The sequence below is a fragment of the Vanellus vanellus genome, assembly GCF_965231255.1.
Source record: "Vanellus vanellus genome assembly, chromosome: 11".
Lineage (NCBI taxonomy): Eukaryota > Metazoa > Chordata > Aves > Charadriiformes > Charadriidae > Vanellus > Vanellus vanellus.
Genome location: NC_138916.1, coordinates 21,880,565 through 21,899,652, shown reverse-complemented (window position 1 = coordinate 21,899,652; position 19,088 = coordinate 21,880,565). Strand labels below are relative to the sequence as shown.

Here is a 19,088-nt window from a genome sequence, read left to right as displayed (position 1 = left end):
TCAAGTTTCTGGTTTAAAAGGAGAAGCTAATGCAATTGGATTGGATTTCTATTGCAATATTCAACCATGACTAAGTCAGCTGAGACTCTTCCCGAGCAAGGACCAACAACTGTTTCTGCAGGAGCCTTCAGCTTTTATGAAAACCATCTCTTCTGTTGATTTATATAATCTTTTAAGAATCCACATTTGATTGTAGTTGAAAACAGGGCACTTCGGGAACAAGCTGCAGAAACGGCGCTACCCACCGCCCCAGGTAGAGGGAGAGGACTGTGGTTTGGGTTTTGCAAAATCTAAGCTGAAGGCGGTTTGGATCTTACTGCATCTAATCTAACCAGCTGAGACGATCGAGGGTGGAGATGTGTGGGTGAAGAGACAAACACTCCTGCTGCAAAGCCTCTGCCTTGGTACGGTGACAAGCATGCTTGCGATGGATGTCCATAAAATGAGAGGAGACGCCAAGCCGGTGCTTTGAAGGTTTGTGCGCGGTGAGCCGTGCTGCGAGGGCTGGGGGTGGAGCAGCAGAAGGGCGAGCGCGAGACGACCCACCCGAGTCCTTTGGTGGTCCAGTCTGGAGAGGGGAAGCTGTGACTGGGGTCCAGGACGCTGCTTACTGGGCTTTCATCACGAGCTCTTCCAGCGCCTTCTCCCTCTGATTCCCACAAAGCAAAAGAACTTCTTTGATTTCATTTTGCTGGAAACCCATGTCGTTAAACTGAGCTAACAAATGCAAGAATTCAGCTGCCTGGAGGAAGAAGGAAGAGAAAGGAGCGATGTTACCGCGGGCTTTTAAGGATGGATTTATCCCAGAGTTGCAGCAGAAGCAGCGCTGGGTGACGAGGCTGCAGCCAGGGGCGCTGGCCGGGTTGTATTACCGCTGAAGGGCACTCCTGGTACCGCTGCCAACAGCAGAGCGAGGGCACACATACCGCTGCCAGCATTTAAAAGCCTGCCTTTACATCAACTTTTTAAATAAGAAATATTTAATAAAGTCAGCCTCTAGATTCACTTATTCCTTACAAAGCTTAATATGAATTCCATGCAAATGTTTGCCTGCGCTATAAAGAGACCAGGGAAAGGCAGTGAGTACAAGCTGGAATTAATTTGCCCCGCTTCCCCCTTGCTCAGGCTGGGCCCCAGCGCCACAACATCTCCCGGAGCCCCGTCCTCGATAAATAACCCCCTGCCTGACACCGAGACCCGGGCGCCCTCCCGCTGCCGCAGCCCTAACGAGCGGTGAGCCGGCAATCCCACGTGCCCTTGGCATCCCATCAAACACCACCGGCCCAAAATTTCAAGCAGCTTTTCTCCCACCCTGGCTCTTCGCTGCCCCCAGGAGAAGACTGGTGATGGAGACCAACACCTGGCATGCCACCACGGTTCTTCTCCCTGGGGAGCCGGGAGGGAGGGAGCGAGCGCAAGTGCTGGTGGGCTCCGGGTGGGGAATTCCCCGCGCAGGGGCTGAGCGAGCGTTGTGGTTGCCCAACGGGGTGAGAGGATGGATGGAGAAAAGTGATGGAGTGGGTGTCCTTCCCCGGAGGGTCCTTACAGGGACACTGCCCTGGGGGTCTGCGGCAGTGCAGGCTCACTGCTTGCAGGGCAGTGGGTCTGACCTGCCGGGAGGCTGAGCGAGGGGCGGCGGAGGTGGAAGAGAGCGCGCAGCCTGCTGGAAAAGTGAGCCCGGAGGATGCAGCACAAAGGGCTGGGCTGTGCCGCCCCACTCTGACCTTTTTCTCCGAGTACTGGAACATTTCCATGGCCTCCTCCACCTGCCCTTCCTCGTAGCCCTGCTTCAGCAGCCGGTCGCAGGCACCCAGGTAGCTCAGGAACTGCAGAAGAAGACAACCGGGGTTAATCCAACCTCGCAGACGTGGGGTGCAAGTGCATTCAGGAGCCCACCTTGCCACCTTCCGGGGACGTGATCGTGGGGAGGACCCAGGGCACAACTGTCCTGCTGGCTCCCATCTGATGCTTGGCTGGGGCAGTCTGTCCATCAGCAGGACTCCCACCGCGAGAAGACAACATCTTTGTCCCCCCGCTCTCCCAGGGTGGCAATGGGAACAAGGCGGAGGGAGGACGAGGAGCAACCCAAACATCTGAACCATCTGAGATACAAAGTGATGACCTCTAGGCTGGGGGGTGAAGCAGAGCCTGTCCCTATGAGATGTCTACCCCCGGCCGACCCGGCATCCCTTTGATGCGCCGGGGTTCGGGTGCCTGCGGGTTCGCTCCAGGGTCCGAGCACAAAACCCACCCCAGGGGAGACCCGTGTGCTGTCATTACTGAAAGTAAACAGTTATTTTTGGCTCTCCTCGTTGTTCTTGGAGTGCTGACAGCACTATTCCCAGCGGTATCTTTTAAATACCACGAGAATCATTCACTGTCTAAAAACATATGGGACAGACAATAATAAATGAGCTATACAATAGCAGGGGGAATAAAAACATCCCATGGGTCTCCTCGAAGCTTTGCCGTCTTCGTCCAAGGAGAAGCTGATTCATATCTCCCCAGATCCACCAGAGCACAGACCTCCACCCTCCCCAGCACCACCGTAGCCAAGGAGAGGGATTCAGTAAAAGACCATAAAACATACGAAAAAGCCAAAAATGTCCCTCAAACTGAGTTGGTCGTTTGGCTAAACAGCAGAGTAAGGATTTTAAGAAATGTCAGCCTTAAAGAGCGGCTTATTAACTCAAAAATGAGATATTAATTGGTCATTGGCATTCATAACCTGTGTTTATTTTCCTCATTACCTTACTAACTAAATACCCTGTACCACTGCGGTATTTTCTTGCCCTGTCCCAGCAGGGACAGCCGCTCACGGCAGAACACAGCCAGTCCTGGCAGCCTGTTCAAGCCCAGCATGAAATCAGTGCTGTTGTCAACTCAATGCTTTTTATCATTAAAAAAAAAAATATATATATATATATATATCTCCTCAAGACTAAACAAAACCAGATTTTAAAATATTATGATCTGTTAACCCCTTGGGTCTGGTGCTGGCCCCACCACTCACTGGGGAGGATGAGAAGGTGCCACTGCCCTCTTGAAGCTCCTTCTCCCCTCGTATCTCTCAAGGATGCTCCTCGTCACACTTAGATGTGAAGTTCCTCCAGCAAAGGCATCCCGGGAGCACTCGGCTTTATCCGCTACATGGCCAACTCAATAACCTCATCACAAACTGCTTGTGGGGGAAGAGACCTCCAGGCTCGGGTAGATCAGTAACCTGCTGGTTTATCTCTTCCCTCGTGTGCTGCTACTTGGTGTTATGCGCAGTAGCGTAGCTTTTCACATCAAAGACAAGCATGTGCAGTGATATAAAGGAAATCCCTCCTCCAGTGGGTTTTATCTTCCATGTCCCTGTACCACTTTGGCTGATTCCCATCGGAAAGGCCCGTCCCCATGAGGTCCCCACTTCAAGTGCTCCAACAATTGGCTGCTTAAGATGAGGAAGCCTTACCACCAACCATTTCACCAGCCCACCTGGACCATGGACCATAAGCTGCTATCTTAGAAAAAAAACACAAGCAAACACCACCGAAGACCCAAATGCTGATTTCATTTTGGAGGAACAGGGTAAACATCTCCCCAGTCTTGCAGTGGGGTTCAAGCCAGGGACACGCAAACCCAGTGAGCACAACCCCTTGGGCGCTGAGCCTCCAGAGACGGAGGTTCTGCAGGGGGACAGCGAGACACCAGCCAGCACTGTGGCAAACAGCCCTGCTCAACTCACTGCTGCAAATGTCACCACTGAGAATGCAACTTCTACAAGTGCTGGAGAGGCTCAAGGAACCACCACCAGTGGGGGCGGCTGACGCAAGGCTTGCAGGAAGCACTGAAGATCTGGATCGTTGCTCAAGGGAAGACAGCAAGTTCTTGTGGAGGAGGAAAGGGGTAGGAGCACACCAGAGCGTATATTTTACTGTGTTATTGATTTCACAAGAGTCCAACAGTCCATAGGAAGACACTCCCCATCTGCACGTGGCCAGGAGGTGGCTGGTGCAGTGGGCCATGTCCCATGGTGGACGCCCTGCTCTGAACCCCATGCCCCCATTTGTCCCTTCTCAGCTCACGTGCACATTGAGAGCTCCGTGGATCAACGACACATTTTTGGATTGATCAGTGATCATTGATCAAGATGCAATGACGCATTTTTGGTTTAGCCCTTGCCCACGACACCCTAGATGATGAACTTCTGGCACGTTGGGGCGACTAACCCTGCTTGAGCTTTTAAAGAGGTTCTTCCCCTAAAATTGAGAAGGCATCGCCTCTTTAAGGCAGCAGACTCGCTTTCTCCACCAGGGTGGGCTCTGCCAGTTTGACTTGACACTGCAAAGAAATTGAGCGATTTTTGGCTACCATCTGGTACTACAATCAATCTTCATGGCTGAAGCTGTCATCATCACACACTGAAACCCTGCGTGACACCAGCAAGCAATGAAGAGCACCCACAGCTCTTGTTTTTAACTCGAGTTGAAACATATTTTCCAGGAAGGTTTAGCCTAATTTGGCAGTTTTGTACTTGTAAGAGATGCACAAAGGGCTAGGCTTTACGTTTTATCTTGGCTGTATTGGGCGTAACTGGGAAAGACGGGAACTGCTGGTGAGGGAGACGCAGGCTATCAGGTCGACCTTGTATTTTGGTGCATTAATCTCCTCTCCAAGGGAATGGGAGTCCCTGTGTTTACACAGAAGGGAGCAGACTGTACCCATTTCCATCCTTAACAAGAGGCACTGCTGCTTCACATCGAAGGCAGCAGTTGCTACAAGACGCCCTTGCGCAGCTCTGTGCAGAGAAGGTGGGCTGGGCTCTGCCCGTCTCCCTCCGCCGAGATGAAACCTTTATGAACTGAGGAAATAAAGCTTCCCTTCCCACCTCGGCTTGCAGCAACAATCACCTGAAACGCCAGCGAGGGCCTGGGGAGGCTGGTCCAGCCGGGGGTGACTCAGGAGGGAGCCAGAAGCTCCAGGATGACTCAGCCGCAGAGCAGCTTCATGCGCCAACCAGACGGGTAAGAGCTGTCCCACGCAGCACGGGCAGCTCCCCGGGAACATGGGGAGACTCACACCCAACAGTGGCTGCTCGGTGCCGTGGGGCTCACACCTCTGCCTGGGGTCTGCTCCTGCTCCCTGGCATGACAACCTGGTGGACATCCCTCTTGCTAAGCAGCGATCAAGCTCCTTCTCTCTCTGCAAGAGCTACTTGGATAATTTAGCCCCACCAAATCCTCCGCTGGGATGGGCAGGTCCGGCCCCAATCTTGCCAAGCCAGAGGGTCAGAACCAGCAGCATCCCTCACGGCACGGATGCTCCAAGCCCACCTGGACCATGAAGGGTTCGTCTGGACAAGCAGAGACCTTAGGAATTGGGATGCAGCACAGCAGGCTGTGATGTACTCAGATACCAGGGATAGGAAGAGGTTGTATGTTAATTATTTTCAATCAATTCCAAGTTATTATAGAGGCTTCATCAGGAAAAGAGCTCTGGGACCCAGACGCAATGCTTGCGTGGAGTCCCTGGTTGCTCCAACGCGAGGAGCTTGTGTTTTGGAGAGAGCCCAGACAAACCTCCGAGGTATTCGTACAGTGCCTCTCTGACAGGATGAGCCATGGCAATAATCATACGAATCTAACAGCCGGGAAAAAATGATGTGCAAAAAGTTTCCATGTACGGGGGCAAAATTTGTACTTCAAAAGGACACCATGCTCCATACAACAGATTGAACAGATAATGTTACCCGGCCGTTACCACTCGCTGAAAAGCTGAGGGCGACTCATTGCTATTTTATTACAGCAAAAGTGCAGACGCGGGATCCCCGTCCACTGAGCTCTGATACCAAAGTGGGAAACTCAAGGCCACCAGAAGTCCACCCCAAGCAAGGCAGCCATCCCTTTCTCCACGAAAATCAAGTTTTTCTTTGCCAACAGCTTTCCGCGGCACCGTGCCAGCTCCACCAACCTGACTTAAGCTTTGCTTTCCAGTCTTCTGGAGGGTGAGGATGGCTTTGCGGGTGGGGTAGCCCAAGGCTATAACGGGCTCGATGAGGTCTCGCTCCTCTTGGCTCAGCGCCGCGAGCAGGTCGGCTGCCGAATCTGGCTGGGATCTGTGGGAACTGAGAGGTCGCGCAGGCGAGGAGGCAGGCGTGGAGGCAGGGGGGAGGCAGGCGTAGGGGCTGAGGGACTGCAAGAAAAAAACAAGCAGATGGTCTTGCTCCCGGCTCATGAAATGATGCGAAACGACGCAGGCTGAAGCAACGCTTTCAAACGCCGGCAGTTACCTCGCTCGTTCCAGAAAAGGAAAATTCCCATAGGTGGAACAAACCCCCCTGGGCATCAAAGGAGACCGGACTTAATTAAATTCAGGCTCAGCTATAGATACAGATCAGAGAAAACAGCGCTCAGGAGGGTTCATGGGGCAAAGAGGGCAAAAGCAGCTTCCTTTCCCTGGAAATCCCGGTGACGTCTCCAGCAATAGATGCCCCGCTTGTCCCTGACCGGCCAAGCAAGAGGCAGCGCTGCCCGCGGACAGGCGACGGGGCAGCCCGGGCAGGAGGACGCTCCCCTGACTCCCCGTTTATTGCCCGTGATGTCAACCAGCTGTATTTAGGTTTCTCTCACAAAGCCATCTCCAGAAATTTACCTTGCAGATAGAAACGCTCGCCTGAGTACGAGGCTTTAGTTTTTGGCATGATCCATTTGTAACAGCAGCCGAGCAGGCTGGGCAATGGGTTAGTAATTAGTTGCAACAGCTGTTTAGTGTATAAATACACATGGGCATTTAATCCTTCCTTAATTACTCTACGTTTAATGCAGCTACATATAAATAACCTGGCCTTTCGTGTATCCAATGGTTTTAATCGCGGGTTTTCAGTAATTCATCTCCTAAGTCCCTCGAGTAGCTGGACGAGATATGATTTCTTAAAAAAACATGGTGCAATTTGGATTTAAGGTGACAAAGCAATATTTACTCCATCATTTCACACCGCCGTCTCCATCGCTAAGCGATTGGTATTTTTAGTAGGACTATGAAATCTAAAGTTTTCTAGGAAAGACATGATGGCTGTAAGGGGGAATTTCCCTATAAACTCTGTTTATATCTGTTTGGGGGGGGGAAATGGAAAGAAGGAAAAAACCCTTATTTCACTTTTTTTTTTTTACTGTTTCAATTGAAAATCAAATTAGATGCCTCGCTTGTTGGGAAAAAGGGGGATGTGGTGGTTAGGACCAAACTTATAAAAACTCGCCAGCAATTTCGCATGGGTTCAGCGTTCCCAAAGCCCCACTTCGGTTCCGTTTTGCTGGCCCAGACCCCAGCAAACGGGACCGATTTCCCCCCGCCCCGTCCTGTCTCAGCGACAAGGCAAAGGGCTACCAGAAGAAAACACCTCACCGGCACCGTGGGCTTATGCTGTTTGATCGGAGGGATCGACGTGGCTGGGGCCGGAGGAGCCGGCACCAATGTCCCCAGGCGGGACGCGTCCGGGGCTGGCCCGTACGTGGCGCTGCAGCCGGTGCGGGGGCGCTGGGGGAGCGGCTGTGGCACCGGGACCCCTCTGCTCTCCGCGGCGGCTCTGTTCAAAGGATGCACCAAAGCAGCCAGCTTCCTCCTGGCCGCTTCCAGCTCATTCTTCATGTTGTTAAATATCACCATGGATCTTCTCTGCTTGCTCGGGTCCGGGCTGGCTGGGCTGTGGCTGTTGTTCTCCGGCGGGGGCTCCAGCAAGCCGGGCGATGTCTTCGGTCTGGTCTGGTAAAAGCCAGGACGCAGAGCCGGACCTCTCCCAGCGTTTCTCCTCCTGGAAACCTTTTCATCCTTGTCGTTCTCTTCCCAGGAGGTCGAGGAGTACTCGTCGTCCTCCGAGTACTCGTCGTCCTCCGAGTGCCAGGTCTCGCTCTCGGTGTCGGACAAGGCTCCTCTGCCCTTGGCGTGCCCGTAGCTGCCGTCGGCAGCGCTCAGGCTGATGCAGCGCCGCACCGCCCCGTCCCGCGCTCTCCCCACGTAGCTGTCAGCGGGGTCCACCAGCAGCAGCCAGCACGGCGGAGCCGTGGGGACGACTTCGGAGGTGACCCGATGCCGGGAGGTTTGTTGCTGAGAGGCCACCTCGACCCAGTAAAGCACTTTTCTTTCCAGCGAGAAGTCGTGCTGTGGAAGAGCGAGAAGCAGACGGTGAGGGCACCTGAAACCAGACCACGCAGCACCGAGCAAACCACGTCCATCACGAGAGGACCTTGAAGACCGCATCCTTCCCATATTGGCTCCTATCTCCCTGAGCATCGGGGCTGGCTGCGGGCACCTGGGCTGTAGGACTGGGCAGTGCCAGCCTCACCCCTATAGGGAATCCCCAAATTTATACTTGAAAAAAGTCTGGCTACAAAGTTATTACTATTTTGAGTTGTATCTACGTATCTTTTGATAGGTGTCATGGTCAGAGATGGTTTTGTGTCAGTTTGTCTGCTGTGGAAGGCGGCAGCACCCGTTAGTGGCACCTGACAGAGCCACCAAAGGGGGAGACACCACCTTGGGCAGAGACAGGACTGGCACAGGAGTCTCCGGCAGCTTTGGGGGCTCGGCTGGTCCCAGAACAGTCATCATTTCCACGTAGTCCGGCTTAAAATATAAGCATGTTTGAGACTGAAATCTGAGGGTTTTCCTGGAACAAACAAGCCCTGCCCGTCCCAGAGCTCTCCAAACAAGGTCTCCTCTGGACGGGCAGGCAAGTACATTCACAGCCCAGGAATGCTGTTTTTACTGCTCCCTGCCACTTGTCAGCCGTGGACCCAAAACAAGCCTCCCCAAGGAAAACACCACCACGTGCCTCAACAAGGATCAGCCCGGACCACCAGCGCAATCGTTTGGCCTCGGTGGGGAGCACTGACGTGTCCGCAACCAGGGATGAACCCAGGTCTGGGGGTTTCCCGGGATGGGACGGGATGGTGGATCACCTCAGCTAGTCCATGGGGATGCACACCATCACCTGCCTCTACACGGGTGGCAAAAAAACGCGTGCATTAATATTTCCTTTGGAGAAATAACTTCAAATGAACAACACAGTGACTCTTCATATTAAACACGTCCTGCAGATTTGGGATCTGTCATTTTTGGAGGCGGGATGAGGAAGGCTGAGCTAGGGAAAAGCCAGATGTGACGTTTACTGCTGGTTCGCCCATCACCAGGAGCGAGCAGGGGCTGTTTGGGATCGCCCAGATGGCCTTCCCCCCGTGGAGCGCACTGACCCCATCTACGGGTGAGACTACTTAAGGCTGAACACACAAAGTATTTCTGAAGTCGTCCGTCAGCCCGGAGAGCCGACTCCAGGCCTTCAGCGCTGTTGTGCAGGGAAAGGCTTCCTACCCCCCTTCCAGAACACAGAGAGCTCCTTCCAGTTGCTGTGTTGGGGTTTAAAATTGGTGACAAAGCTGTTACAGCAATAGGTGTAGATTCAAAAGCAGTTTAGGACTGAGCAATGTGGAAGATCACAAAGTGCCACAGGATACTATATATATTATACATATATAGTATATATGTTGCCAGCACAGGTAGAATTGCCTGCTTTCATCTCCGTTAGATTTATTAATAAATATAATTAATAAATGACATGGTGGTGATAGCAGACTAGATAACAATCCCACAGCAGAGCCTGAAGTTTGTCCTCCTATCCCAGAAAGGCCCAACCCTCCTGCCTGGATGGGATTTAAAAAAAAAACAGCCCCAAACCTACCCCTTCCTCACTCCCACCCACCACGAATCGTCCTCACCTCCTCCCACTCCTGCAAACCAGCCAATTAAGAAGAGATCAATTAGGAGCAGAGGTTTCCCTTCCCTTCTTTCACAAGAAAAGGCAAACACCGCTGACATCCCTTTGAGGATTCTTTCCCCCAGAAGCGAATCCGGGCGCGGACGCAAGCAGAGGCGACTCACCATGGTGCTCATGAGGATGTCGGCGCAGTCGGGGAGCTCGATGGCCGGGGCGGTGACTAAAGTGGTTTCTCCCCCCGAGTCCCCGTCGAGGCTCCTGGTCACCCGGAAGGGAACTTCATCCAGGTAGCTCATCACCGCTGCCTGGTTTCTTGCTGCCGGAGGAAGGGATGAAACAAAACTGTAAAAGGCAGGACTCAGCACCTTTTAAGGTGGGTGGAAGGAGAGAAAGACGAGCTATTTCAAGCGATGCAGGTAAAAGGAACGCAGCCCTTAGAGACACTACCAGCCAAGCAAAAACCGCCGAGTGCAACGCCCAGATTTGCAAAATCTTAATTACTGATGCCGGGAAGAGTTGTCTGAACTAACCTTCGCTATTCTGAGCTTCAGCCAGCAGGACCTGACCAAGTTTACGGCTTCATTTGGCAGAGATCCTGAGCATTTTTCTCCTCCGCTTCCACCTCCATGCATGCCCCACTGCTTTCCATCCCTCCTCCTGCCTCTCCCTCTCCCTCCGCTGCCCATCGCACGCTCCCTTTCCCATGCCGGGGACAGACCAAGCGTTTTTTCCAGTTACAGAGGCAGAAACCATAGCCAAGGAGGACACCTTGGAGGTCTCCTCTCTCTGCGTGACCTGCGAGCACCCGTGGTCACAGAGCTCATGCGTGCGGCCCCGTGCTGCTAAGCCGTCAGACGGAGCAGCCGGGGGGAGCTGGGGAGAGGACATCCCCTCCAGTGCCGCAGCAGCGTACCGAGAGCCAAACAAGGCAGCTGGTGCATCAGGCAAGCATTGGTGTGAGAGGGATGTCAAACGAGCCATTTTAAGGCCAGATTAGCTTTCAAGAACCATCTATTCGTTTTAAGTGCGGTGGTGTTTTTAGATCGGGAATAGGAGGGGAGAGAAAAATTTCTGATGGACTCTGAATGGTGGCACGGAAAATACCACTGCAATAGCGTAGCCGACAGTTCTGTGCAAATGACTCAATTTAGTAAAAAGCCACTGCTTGCTGTGCGAAGCCCTGAGTCCCCGGCTTCCCAGCGATGACAGGGTGCAAAATAATTTCCTTTATGTATTGTTAACTGGCAAGAGCTGATGGTCAGTAATCCACCGAGTTCGGGTACCGGCAGCCTGTGCCTGCTCATCCCAAAGCAGCGGCCCTCAGCAGCCATTCGCAGGACACAAACTGTAAATACTTGGTGTGACATGTCCCCTGGTCTAGCGGGAGGTGTCCCTGCCCGGGGCAGGGGGGTTGGAACTAGATGATCTTCAAGGTCCCTTCCAACCTAAACCATTCTATGATTTTATGACATCCGTAAGTGTTTTTCCCAAGTATTTTTCCCCTTTAAAATGAAATGGCTTCTATGACAATGAGGATAAACACTCAATGAAAAGCAAACAAGCAGATGAATGCATGCAAGGACGAAAAAGCTGCCTGTTTGATGAAAAATAAGGGTCTTTAGCTGGAAATGGCATTCAAGGTAGTTTCTTATGTTAGCAAAGGACTAACAAACTGCTTCCAGACCACAAACAAAGAGGGACGCACAATTGCTGGGTGCAACTCAGTTGCTCTTATCAGAATTACAAAAGAATTACAAAAGGCTCGTCTGCTTACGCCAGGAGCCTTTAATTCCCAGCGCTGGAGCGCGGGCAGAGCCCCTAACCAGCTTTGCGGCTCCCGCACATGTACTGCTGCCAACATGCGACACACGCAACGTGTTGGGAGCCTGCACGGAGCCAGGCCATCTGCTCCCCAGCCTAAGAGGGCTCAGCGTAAGTTACAATCCACCTCGGCACCACCAAAGACACCGTGTGAAAACATCCATAAGCGAAGCCGCCTGCCCCCAGCTTTCTCCCAACTCCTCTGCATGGCTGTGCAGCCCCTGCCTGCGAGAGGGACGGACCCTCCGTGCAGCTTATGCTGTAAATCAGCTCTTCCCAAAAGCTGTGCGGCACAGAGGTGCCAAGGAAAAGAGTATCTTGTCATCCGTCACTTAGAAAGGCTTTACTTGGTTTTAAACGCCACTTAAAAAGGGATGGAGATGGGTAGTGAATGTGTCTGAAGCCACAACAAAGAAAATACAGAGAGATTATGGTACTGTATCTCACTGCATAAACATCGTACTCAAAGAACAGCTCCCACAAGTGTTAATTCCCCAAACCACTATTTAGAAAAAAAGAAGTACATTGGGGTGAGGAGCGATGACAATGACAATGCTATTAGACAAGAATAAAAGAGGATCAGTGGTAAACACCAGAAAGTAATTCCTGCAAGTGGTCTGACCTCATCTGCCTCACGCCAGCCCCGTCTGCTTCCCCCATCAAAGACACAGGCCGGCAAACCAACAAATTCCTATCAGGAAGAGGATGTGCCTTAAAAGCACAAGAAACCTGAACTACACTGGGACCAGGGAGGGAAGAGGATGAAAATGAGTCTCAGAAACTCATAGCCAACCCCTCTTTTCTTCTGGGCTATCATATTTTTTTAAAACTTAAAATAGTAGGAAATACTATACTCAGACAAGTTTGACTCTTAAATCTGAATACACAAGGGTTTTTTTTAAGAATTAATACCCCGTCTCCATGTATTTTATGAGTTACGATTTTAAACATTCCTCTTCCATCTGTGGCTTCAACTTCTTTCTCACTAAAATTATAAAACACTTTAATGCAGACGTCATTAGACAAGAGCAAACACGTATAACAACAGAAAGCTAGAGACTGAAGTATACCTAACTGTATCATCACCCACTGGCATTTTCAAGTCCTACTTTTATTAACAATACAAAGTTATCCTTACTGTCAGACGAAATCATGGAGCTCTTCTCGCAGCGCAGGGACACCAAGGGTTGCTTTGACGCTGCCTGTTTATCTACTGCTCAGTTCTTCAAATTCCTGCAGCGTCAGACAAGCATCTGACTTCGACAGTTTTAAGATGATCATAGCTTAAGCGGTTAGTCTGTGTCATCAGACACGCTGACGGGATAAGGAGCCTAACTGTTTAAGCACAGCATCCTCCGCTCACTTAAGCTTCCTGAATTGCAAGTGGTGTTTCTGCAATTGTTTTCGTGCTATTTGAACTTTTGCTTTTTCATCGGCTAAGACTCCCCAGGACCTGACCCAGCCACAGCTCTCGGAGTAACGAGACGCCAGAAGTGACAGGAGGATGGGAGGACGTAGGCACCCCACCTCCAGAGGACATCGCAATAATCTGTGCTTCAGAGTGCTGTAAGTAGGCAATATACACATGAGCAAGAACTGCAAACCTCTGCACCCAGATTAATTCCAAGTCTATCAAAAATTACTAGTTTGTGTGCTCTTACTAACAGAAATCAGTGTGAAGCTTCAACCAAAAAATTATTAACGTTACACATAAGGCCCAAGCGTTGAATTTAGGCCATTACATGTTGCCTCCATGAATTACACAATGTTGCGATGCGAAGACGGAAGGAACTGGAGAGATTAAATCCATTCCCACATATCGGGGCTAAGCAAGAATAACGAGTGCAACTCTGGGAAGACACCAGGACAATCCGTGTAGACCAGCAAAGCCCCAAACCCGTATGGCCCGTAGCTGTTCCATGCAAACAGCCCAGAATATGGAAGGCTGTGAAATCAGATGCCTTTTGTCACCTTGTAGGACGGAGAAGTTCCTTCACACAAACCTTTTGCCAGCAATTCTCTCCACATTGGAGTCGTATTTGATGCCAAGTACTAGAAGAACTCTCTCCCTCGGAGTAAAAATGCTTCAAACAAATAAAGAAAACCCACAATCCATTCTTCTCTATTTATTCTGTACAATAAACAACTTGCAAAATAGAGTTGCATTTTTTTAATCAAATACTATATACATGATCTGTCCCTATACAAAAATAGCTATATAGGGAAAAACAGTTACAGTAGGTTAGACTTCACATTTTATTGTTTTTTTCCAGCAGGCTTATTCATCAAATTCGTATGTATTCACATGGCTGTCTGACCTATTTCACCACAACTGGAATTTTTTCCATGTTGTGGTACCAGTTTTAGTCCACAAAAGCAAAATGTCAACAGCTGCTTAAATCGATCTTGAAAAACCCTGTCTTGTTTGTACTTCAGCATTTGTTTAAACTTGCAAGAGGTTCATTTCTACACACAAAAATACAGGAACTGTTTTGAGAGCGATGCTTGACATGCTTCATTTAAGAAGAAAAACATGTTTGCTAACGATCTCTTTTTTTTTTTTAAACTTCTTTATTTCTGGAGATTTCATCATCTGGATTTAGGCTTAGAAAGATAAAAGCCACTAAAAATAGGATGTTAATACTGGCACAAATACCCTCGTCAGCAATGTTTCTTTCTTAAGATCAAGATTTGTTAACAAAAACTCGCAGCGGGATTGTAATTCCATGCCACGAGAGGTCTAGCAGCTTTGGGCTTGCTCAGATATTTCCCCACAGAGTCAGATGGCAAAAACATTTCTTTCACTTTTCTTCAAGACATTCCAGTACCTGACTACTGAAACAGAGGATGAGACTTCCTCTTCGCACCCTCTCATGTTTACAGATGCGATTATAACAAAACATTCCTCCAACATTCAAATAATTTATCAGTAAATTATCTGACGGCCGTGGCCCAAGTGTCATTTGTGGGGAGACTGGGAAGAACCCATCCTGGTGGGATGCAGCTTCCTTCAGGGTGATCCGCTGGCACCAAGTACTGATCCCATTCGTGCCTTTAACAGAGAAAGCGTTGTTTGAGAGGAGAACCGGTATAAGTTTGGTAATAAGATTTATTATATACCCACATAGGTATTTCTCCATAGTATTCAATACACAAAACACTGTAAATTGTACTCTCAAACTTGTTTTTCAAAACGCAAATATGAAAATTACATGTATATCCTATTAAATTGAATGGTTATGCATGGAAGCACACTCCGCCTCACACAAGCATCTGTTGAACACAGCTCTATCAAGCGAGAAGCTTGATCCTTAGCGGGAAAAACCCAGGACAATTCATCGCATAACCATATTTGGAAGTTAACAAACCAAAAGGGACCATAATTGTACAGTCTCAACAAACAATACTTGTCATCTTTGCTAATAAAATAAAGAATTTGTTTGGTTTTACCTGATCTGGATCAGAGCTGCGACAGAATGCTCAGCTTGTAAGTAATACTCTCTGAAGGGCTGCAGTAGATGGGCTAGAGGAAACGCATCTGTTAAAACACACAGAAATCATTCAATAAACCAGAAAGACCTTTGATTCTAGTAAGTCTTAGAAGCCCCAAATTTGCCAACTCATTTGCTGCTTCCCAGCTATAACTGAAATCACTTCCCTACGTAATATATTAAGGACTATTTAGATGTTTTGCATGTCTCCTCATCCTTACCAGAGCTGTCAGAGGCAAGTGAAGACCAGCAAAACTTTTCCTGCCTCCATCCTCTAAACAAGGGGAACATATGGACGCTGAATCTTCACAGATTACCCAAGTCACACTTACCAAATCACCAGACTAAAGCATCTGTTGGGTGCTGGAAGTCTTCAATCTATTCTGTTTATTCTCACTTCAGCTTAATCTACAACCTCTTCTTGCAAAACATTATGAAATCGGCTTGAGACATACTGCAGTCTGTGCTGAAGAGCTAAACACTTCGAACATCACATGCGTTAACAGCACACTCCATCTCTTCCTCAGAGCATGAATTACTCCAGTGGATGATTTCTTTCTCAACTATTTTTGTGCCTGCATTTTCAACCTAGTGTCTATGAGATGGGGGTGCAGTGTGGAAAAATACTGTTAAGTACGGCATGCAGAATTTACCTGGATCCCCAAACAGCTTGGAATCAATTTCGAGTTTCTGCTGTAGCAGTTTTTCCCTTTCCTTCTTCTGTTTCTTCTCCATTTCTCTCTTCCTTTCCTCCTCCTGTTCTCCCTCCAACATAACTCTTAAAGCTCTCTCCTCGGCTTCATACAGCTCTGTGCGATTTTTGAGCAACGTCTTGAGACTCTCCACCTGGCTTTCAAATGCTTCATCTGCGGACGGGGGTGGACAAACTCCTAAACAGAAAAAGAAATCATTTTAAATTTTGAAATTCAGAAGGGGCTCTGTTATCAGAATGGAGAGCGGAGCTGGCAAAATCTCAGAGGAACATGAGCTTGACCTGGCTAACGTCTATCTTACCGGAATAATTGTTTTATCAAGAAAGAGCTTGGAAATGTAGGAACACAACCCCTGTATTCAGCATTTTATAGCTATGCTGGCATAACAATGTAATTAAAATTACTAATAAAGAAACAGCTTTTTCAAGCTGCACCTAGCTAGTCAGCATAGGGATACGCACATCATCTTATTTCCTGTGTGCACAATTTAAAAAGTTTGGTAGAAATCTCATAATTAACCTTTCCTGCCAGCTGCCTCTTTTCTCAGTTTCCGAAGCTTTTCTAATGAACGCAGGATGTCCACCATCCTCTTTGTGTCTGCTTGTTTCTTCCGTACTTCAGATAGGACGCTGTCTGCAGCAGCCTTAAGTTCTTGTTCCTATGAAAGAAAGAAAAATACCCAGACGTGATGTGTGAAATATCCCACGTAGACAAAAATGAAATAGTACTTTCAAAAAGATTAGCGAAGCACTGGAGATCAGAGTAACTTCCAAGTAACACAGCCATAGCAAATGAGGTCAACCATCCAACCTTGCCTTTTTGTGAAAAGGCTAAAACACAATAGACTTCAGGAAATAAAAAAAGAATGCTGAGCAACCCATAAATTTGGGCCAAAGAGCTAACGAATTCAAAAAGCCTGATAACCTTTAACCACAGAAAGCTAGGAAAACCATACAATAAACATAAACCATCCCAATTCTACAACTCAGTAATTAAAGACTATTAACACGCCACAGTCTGAACACAAAACCTTTCCCAACAGCTGCTCCACACCACCCCAGTGGCAGACTAGCACCAGCAGGTGGGTAGCTCTTTAGCCAACAGCCAACATAAAAGTGCCTACAGCACTTCCCAGCAAGCCTCTGGGGTGGTTTGGCTTTTTGGTTGGTTTTGTTTTTTTTTTTTTTCTGCTTTGGAGCTGTTTTACTTCCCAGTGAAACCTAAAAGCTGGCAAACAAGCAGCTTTACAAGGATGCAGCCTGTAGGGAAGGCTTACGGTTACTGAAACGGCATCGACCACTGTAGGGTAGCTGTGAGCAGCGTGGGGCAGGCTGACAGCTTGGGACCAGAGAGGAAGACCTCCACACGCAACTGAGAAAACCACTTAAACTCCCAACTGTCAAGGCCTTGGCCATGAACGCAGCGAAGCTGAGGTGTTCACCAAGGCTTTTAAGGAAGCAGCAGGACTGCAGGCCTCGGAAACAACATCTCTCCACACAAGCTGAACCCATGCAACACCCAGGTGGCATCTACTGAACCTGAGGGGCCAAAGCCAGGTGCCAGGCAGGCACAGCCCGCTGTGAGAGATCTCCCCCAGCTCCGCCATGCTGCCCTGCACCCCAAAGGGACGCGCCGGAGTCCCCGGGAGGCCACACAGCAGCCGGGGGAGGCACAATCAGGCTGCTCAGGGCCGTACCCGGTTCTTCTCCTCCACCTCCTGGATGCACTTGGCTCTCCACTGGTCGATCTTGGCCTCCCGCTCGGCTGCCCGGGCCGCCTCCTCCTCCTTGGCCGCCTTGGCTTCTTGCTTCCTCCGCTGCAGGCGCAGCCTCCTCTTCCTCACCCTCTCGGCCTTCCTCCCCAGCGCCTCCCGGTAACCGGGTTCCCTCAGGGGCCGCACGACCTCCCGCAGCTCCTGCCGCGCCGCCTCCGCCTCCTCCCGCGCCTGGACCCAGCCCGCCTCGTCCCCCTCGGCCTCCCGCCGCCGCAGGGCCCGGCAGAGCGCGGCCAACCGCGCCACCCGCCCCAGCGCCTCCACCGCCAACTCCCGGGCGCTGCTGGGGCTGGCGGCGGCGGGCGGCGGCGGCGGCGGGGGGGCGGCCCGGCGGCGGCCCAGGAACTGCGACAGCCACAGTTCGTCCTGTTGCCGCTGCGCCGCCGCCGCCTCCTCCTCAGCCACCGGCCGCGGCGGGAACGGAGGAGCCGCCGGGAAATAGGGGCCGCCGCCCGGCGGGAAGCGCGGCCCCGCGTCGGCCTCAGGCCCGGCCGGCGGTGGCGGCGGTAGCGGCGGCAGGAGGAAAGGTGGAGGCGCCCCCGCCGCCACCGCGAAGGGCACCGGGCGGGCGGCGGGGCCGGGGAACGGCGCGGCGGGCGGCGGGAAGGGCCCCGCCGGCGACGAGAAGGGCCGGAACGGCGGCGGCGGGAAGCGCCCGGCGAAAGGCGGCGGTTGCGCCATCTTGTCGCCTCAGCTCCTCGCAGCCCGGCACAGCGCCCCCTGGCGGGCGGGAGGCCCCGCCCGCCCCTCAGGGAGGCGCAGCAGCTTCTCCCTTTCATGGAGATCCGCTTAAAAAAAAAAAAAAAACCAAACCAAAAAAAAAAAAACCAAAACCAAAAACAAACAAACAAACTAAACACCAAAACAAAACACACACACCCCAAAAAGCCTCAAAAACTCCAACTACCCATAACATTTCAAACTGCTGGAGGTGACGTCAGGGATGACAACTCTCCACCACTTGAATTATTCGCTTTGTTTTATTCAAACGCCAGAGGTGAAGTACAAACTGTAGTTACACGGCATTTTGTTTCCTTAAAAACAGTTCTTGGTTACATAATTCCGAACAACTTTCAAAACTAAGTTGTTGAACAGTTTTGTCTAAAATGTTGGGTTTTTTCCAATCCATTTAAAAAAAAAAAAAAAAAAAAAAAGGATTTGAATTAAAGGATTCAGAATTAAAAGCGGTTATATTTTTTTCACTCTACAAAGAGGAAAGTGAGGATGCAGTTACAGATAGTTCTCCACAGATCCCCATCCTGAGGGGACTAAGTTTCTCCTAGAAACATCCTCAACTCCAAACGCAGCTTTTTCTGAACCATTGGCGGGTCATTTAACCTGAAAAAACCCTCCGAAATCCTACGGGAAGTATCTGTTGCATCTGGCTACAACTGCACGTCACACTGCTGCTAGGTGAGAACACAAGTATTACATAAAGTTTACACGACAAAAATTAACAACAAAACTATGGTCAGCGCACCTGCGGTATCCTTTCCTGTCCTAAAACATCCACTAGACTGAAAAGAATGATGAGGGTT

At 50.3% G+C, this 19,088-nt stretch overlaps 2 protein-coding genes across 2 annotated transcripts; both read right to left on the bottom strand.

The window, feature by feature from the left end:
• Window positions 1–607: 607 nt before the first annotated feature.
• UBAP1L (ubiquitin associated protein 1 like) lies at window positions 608–10,047 on the bottom strand (the record flags this gene model as incomplete). Its single annotated transcript, XM_082488904.1, has 5 exons — window positions 608–742; window positions 1,725–1,826; window positions 5,956–6,177; window positions 7,387–8,139; window positions 9,916–10,047. The coding sequence occupies 5 exons, from the start codon at window positions 10,045–10,047 to the stop codon at window positions 608–610; spliced, it is 1,344 nt and encodes a 447-aa protein (XP_082345030.1).
• A 4,325-nt stretch (window positions 10,048–14,372) lies between these two features.
• Window positions 14,373–18,231, bottom strand: PDCD7 (programmed cell death 7; the record flags this gene model as incomplete). Its single annotated transcript, XM_082488903.1, has 5 exons — window positions 14,373–14,624; window positions 15,023–15,110; window positions 15,717–15,953; window positions 16,296–16,434; window positions 17,473–18,231. The coding sequence occupies 5 exons, from the start codon at window positions 18,229–18,231 to the stop codon at window positions 14,507–14,509; spliced, it is 1,341 nt and encodes a 446-aa protein (XP_082345029.1). The 3' UTR covers window positions 14,373–14,506.
• Between the last annotated feature and the right edge of the window lie 857 nt (window positions 18,232–19,088).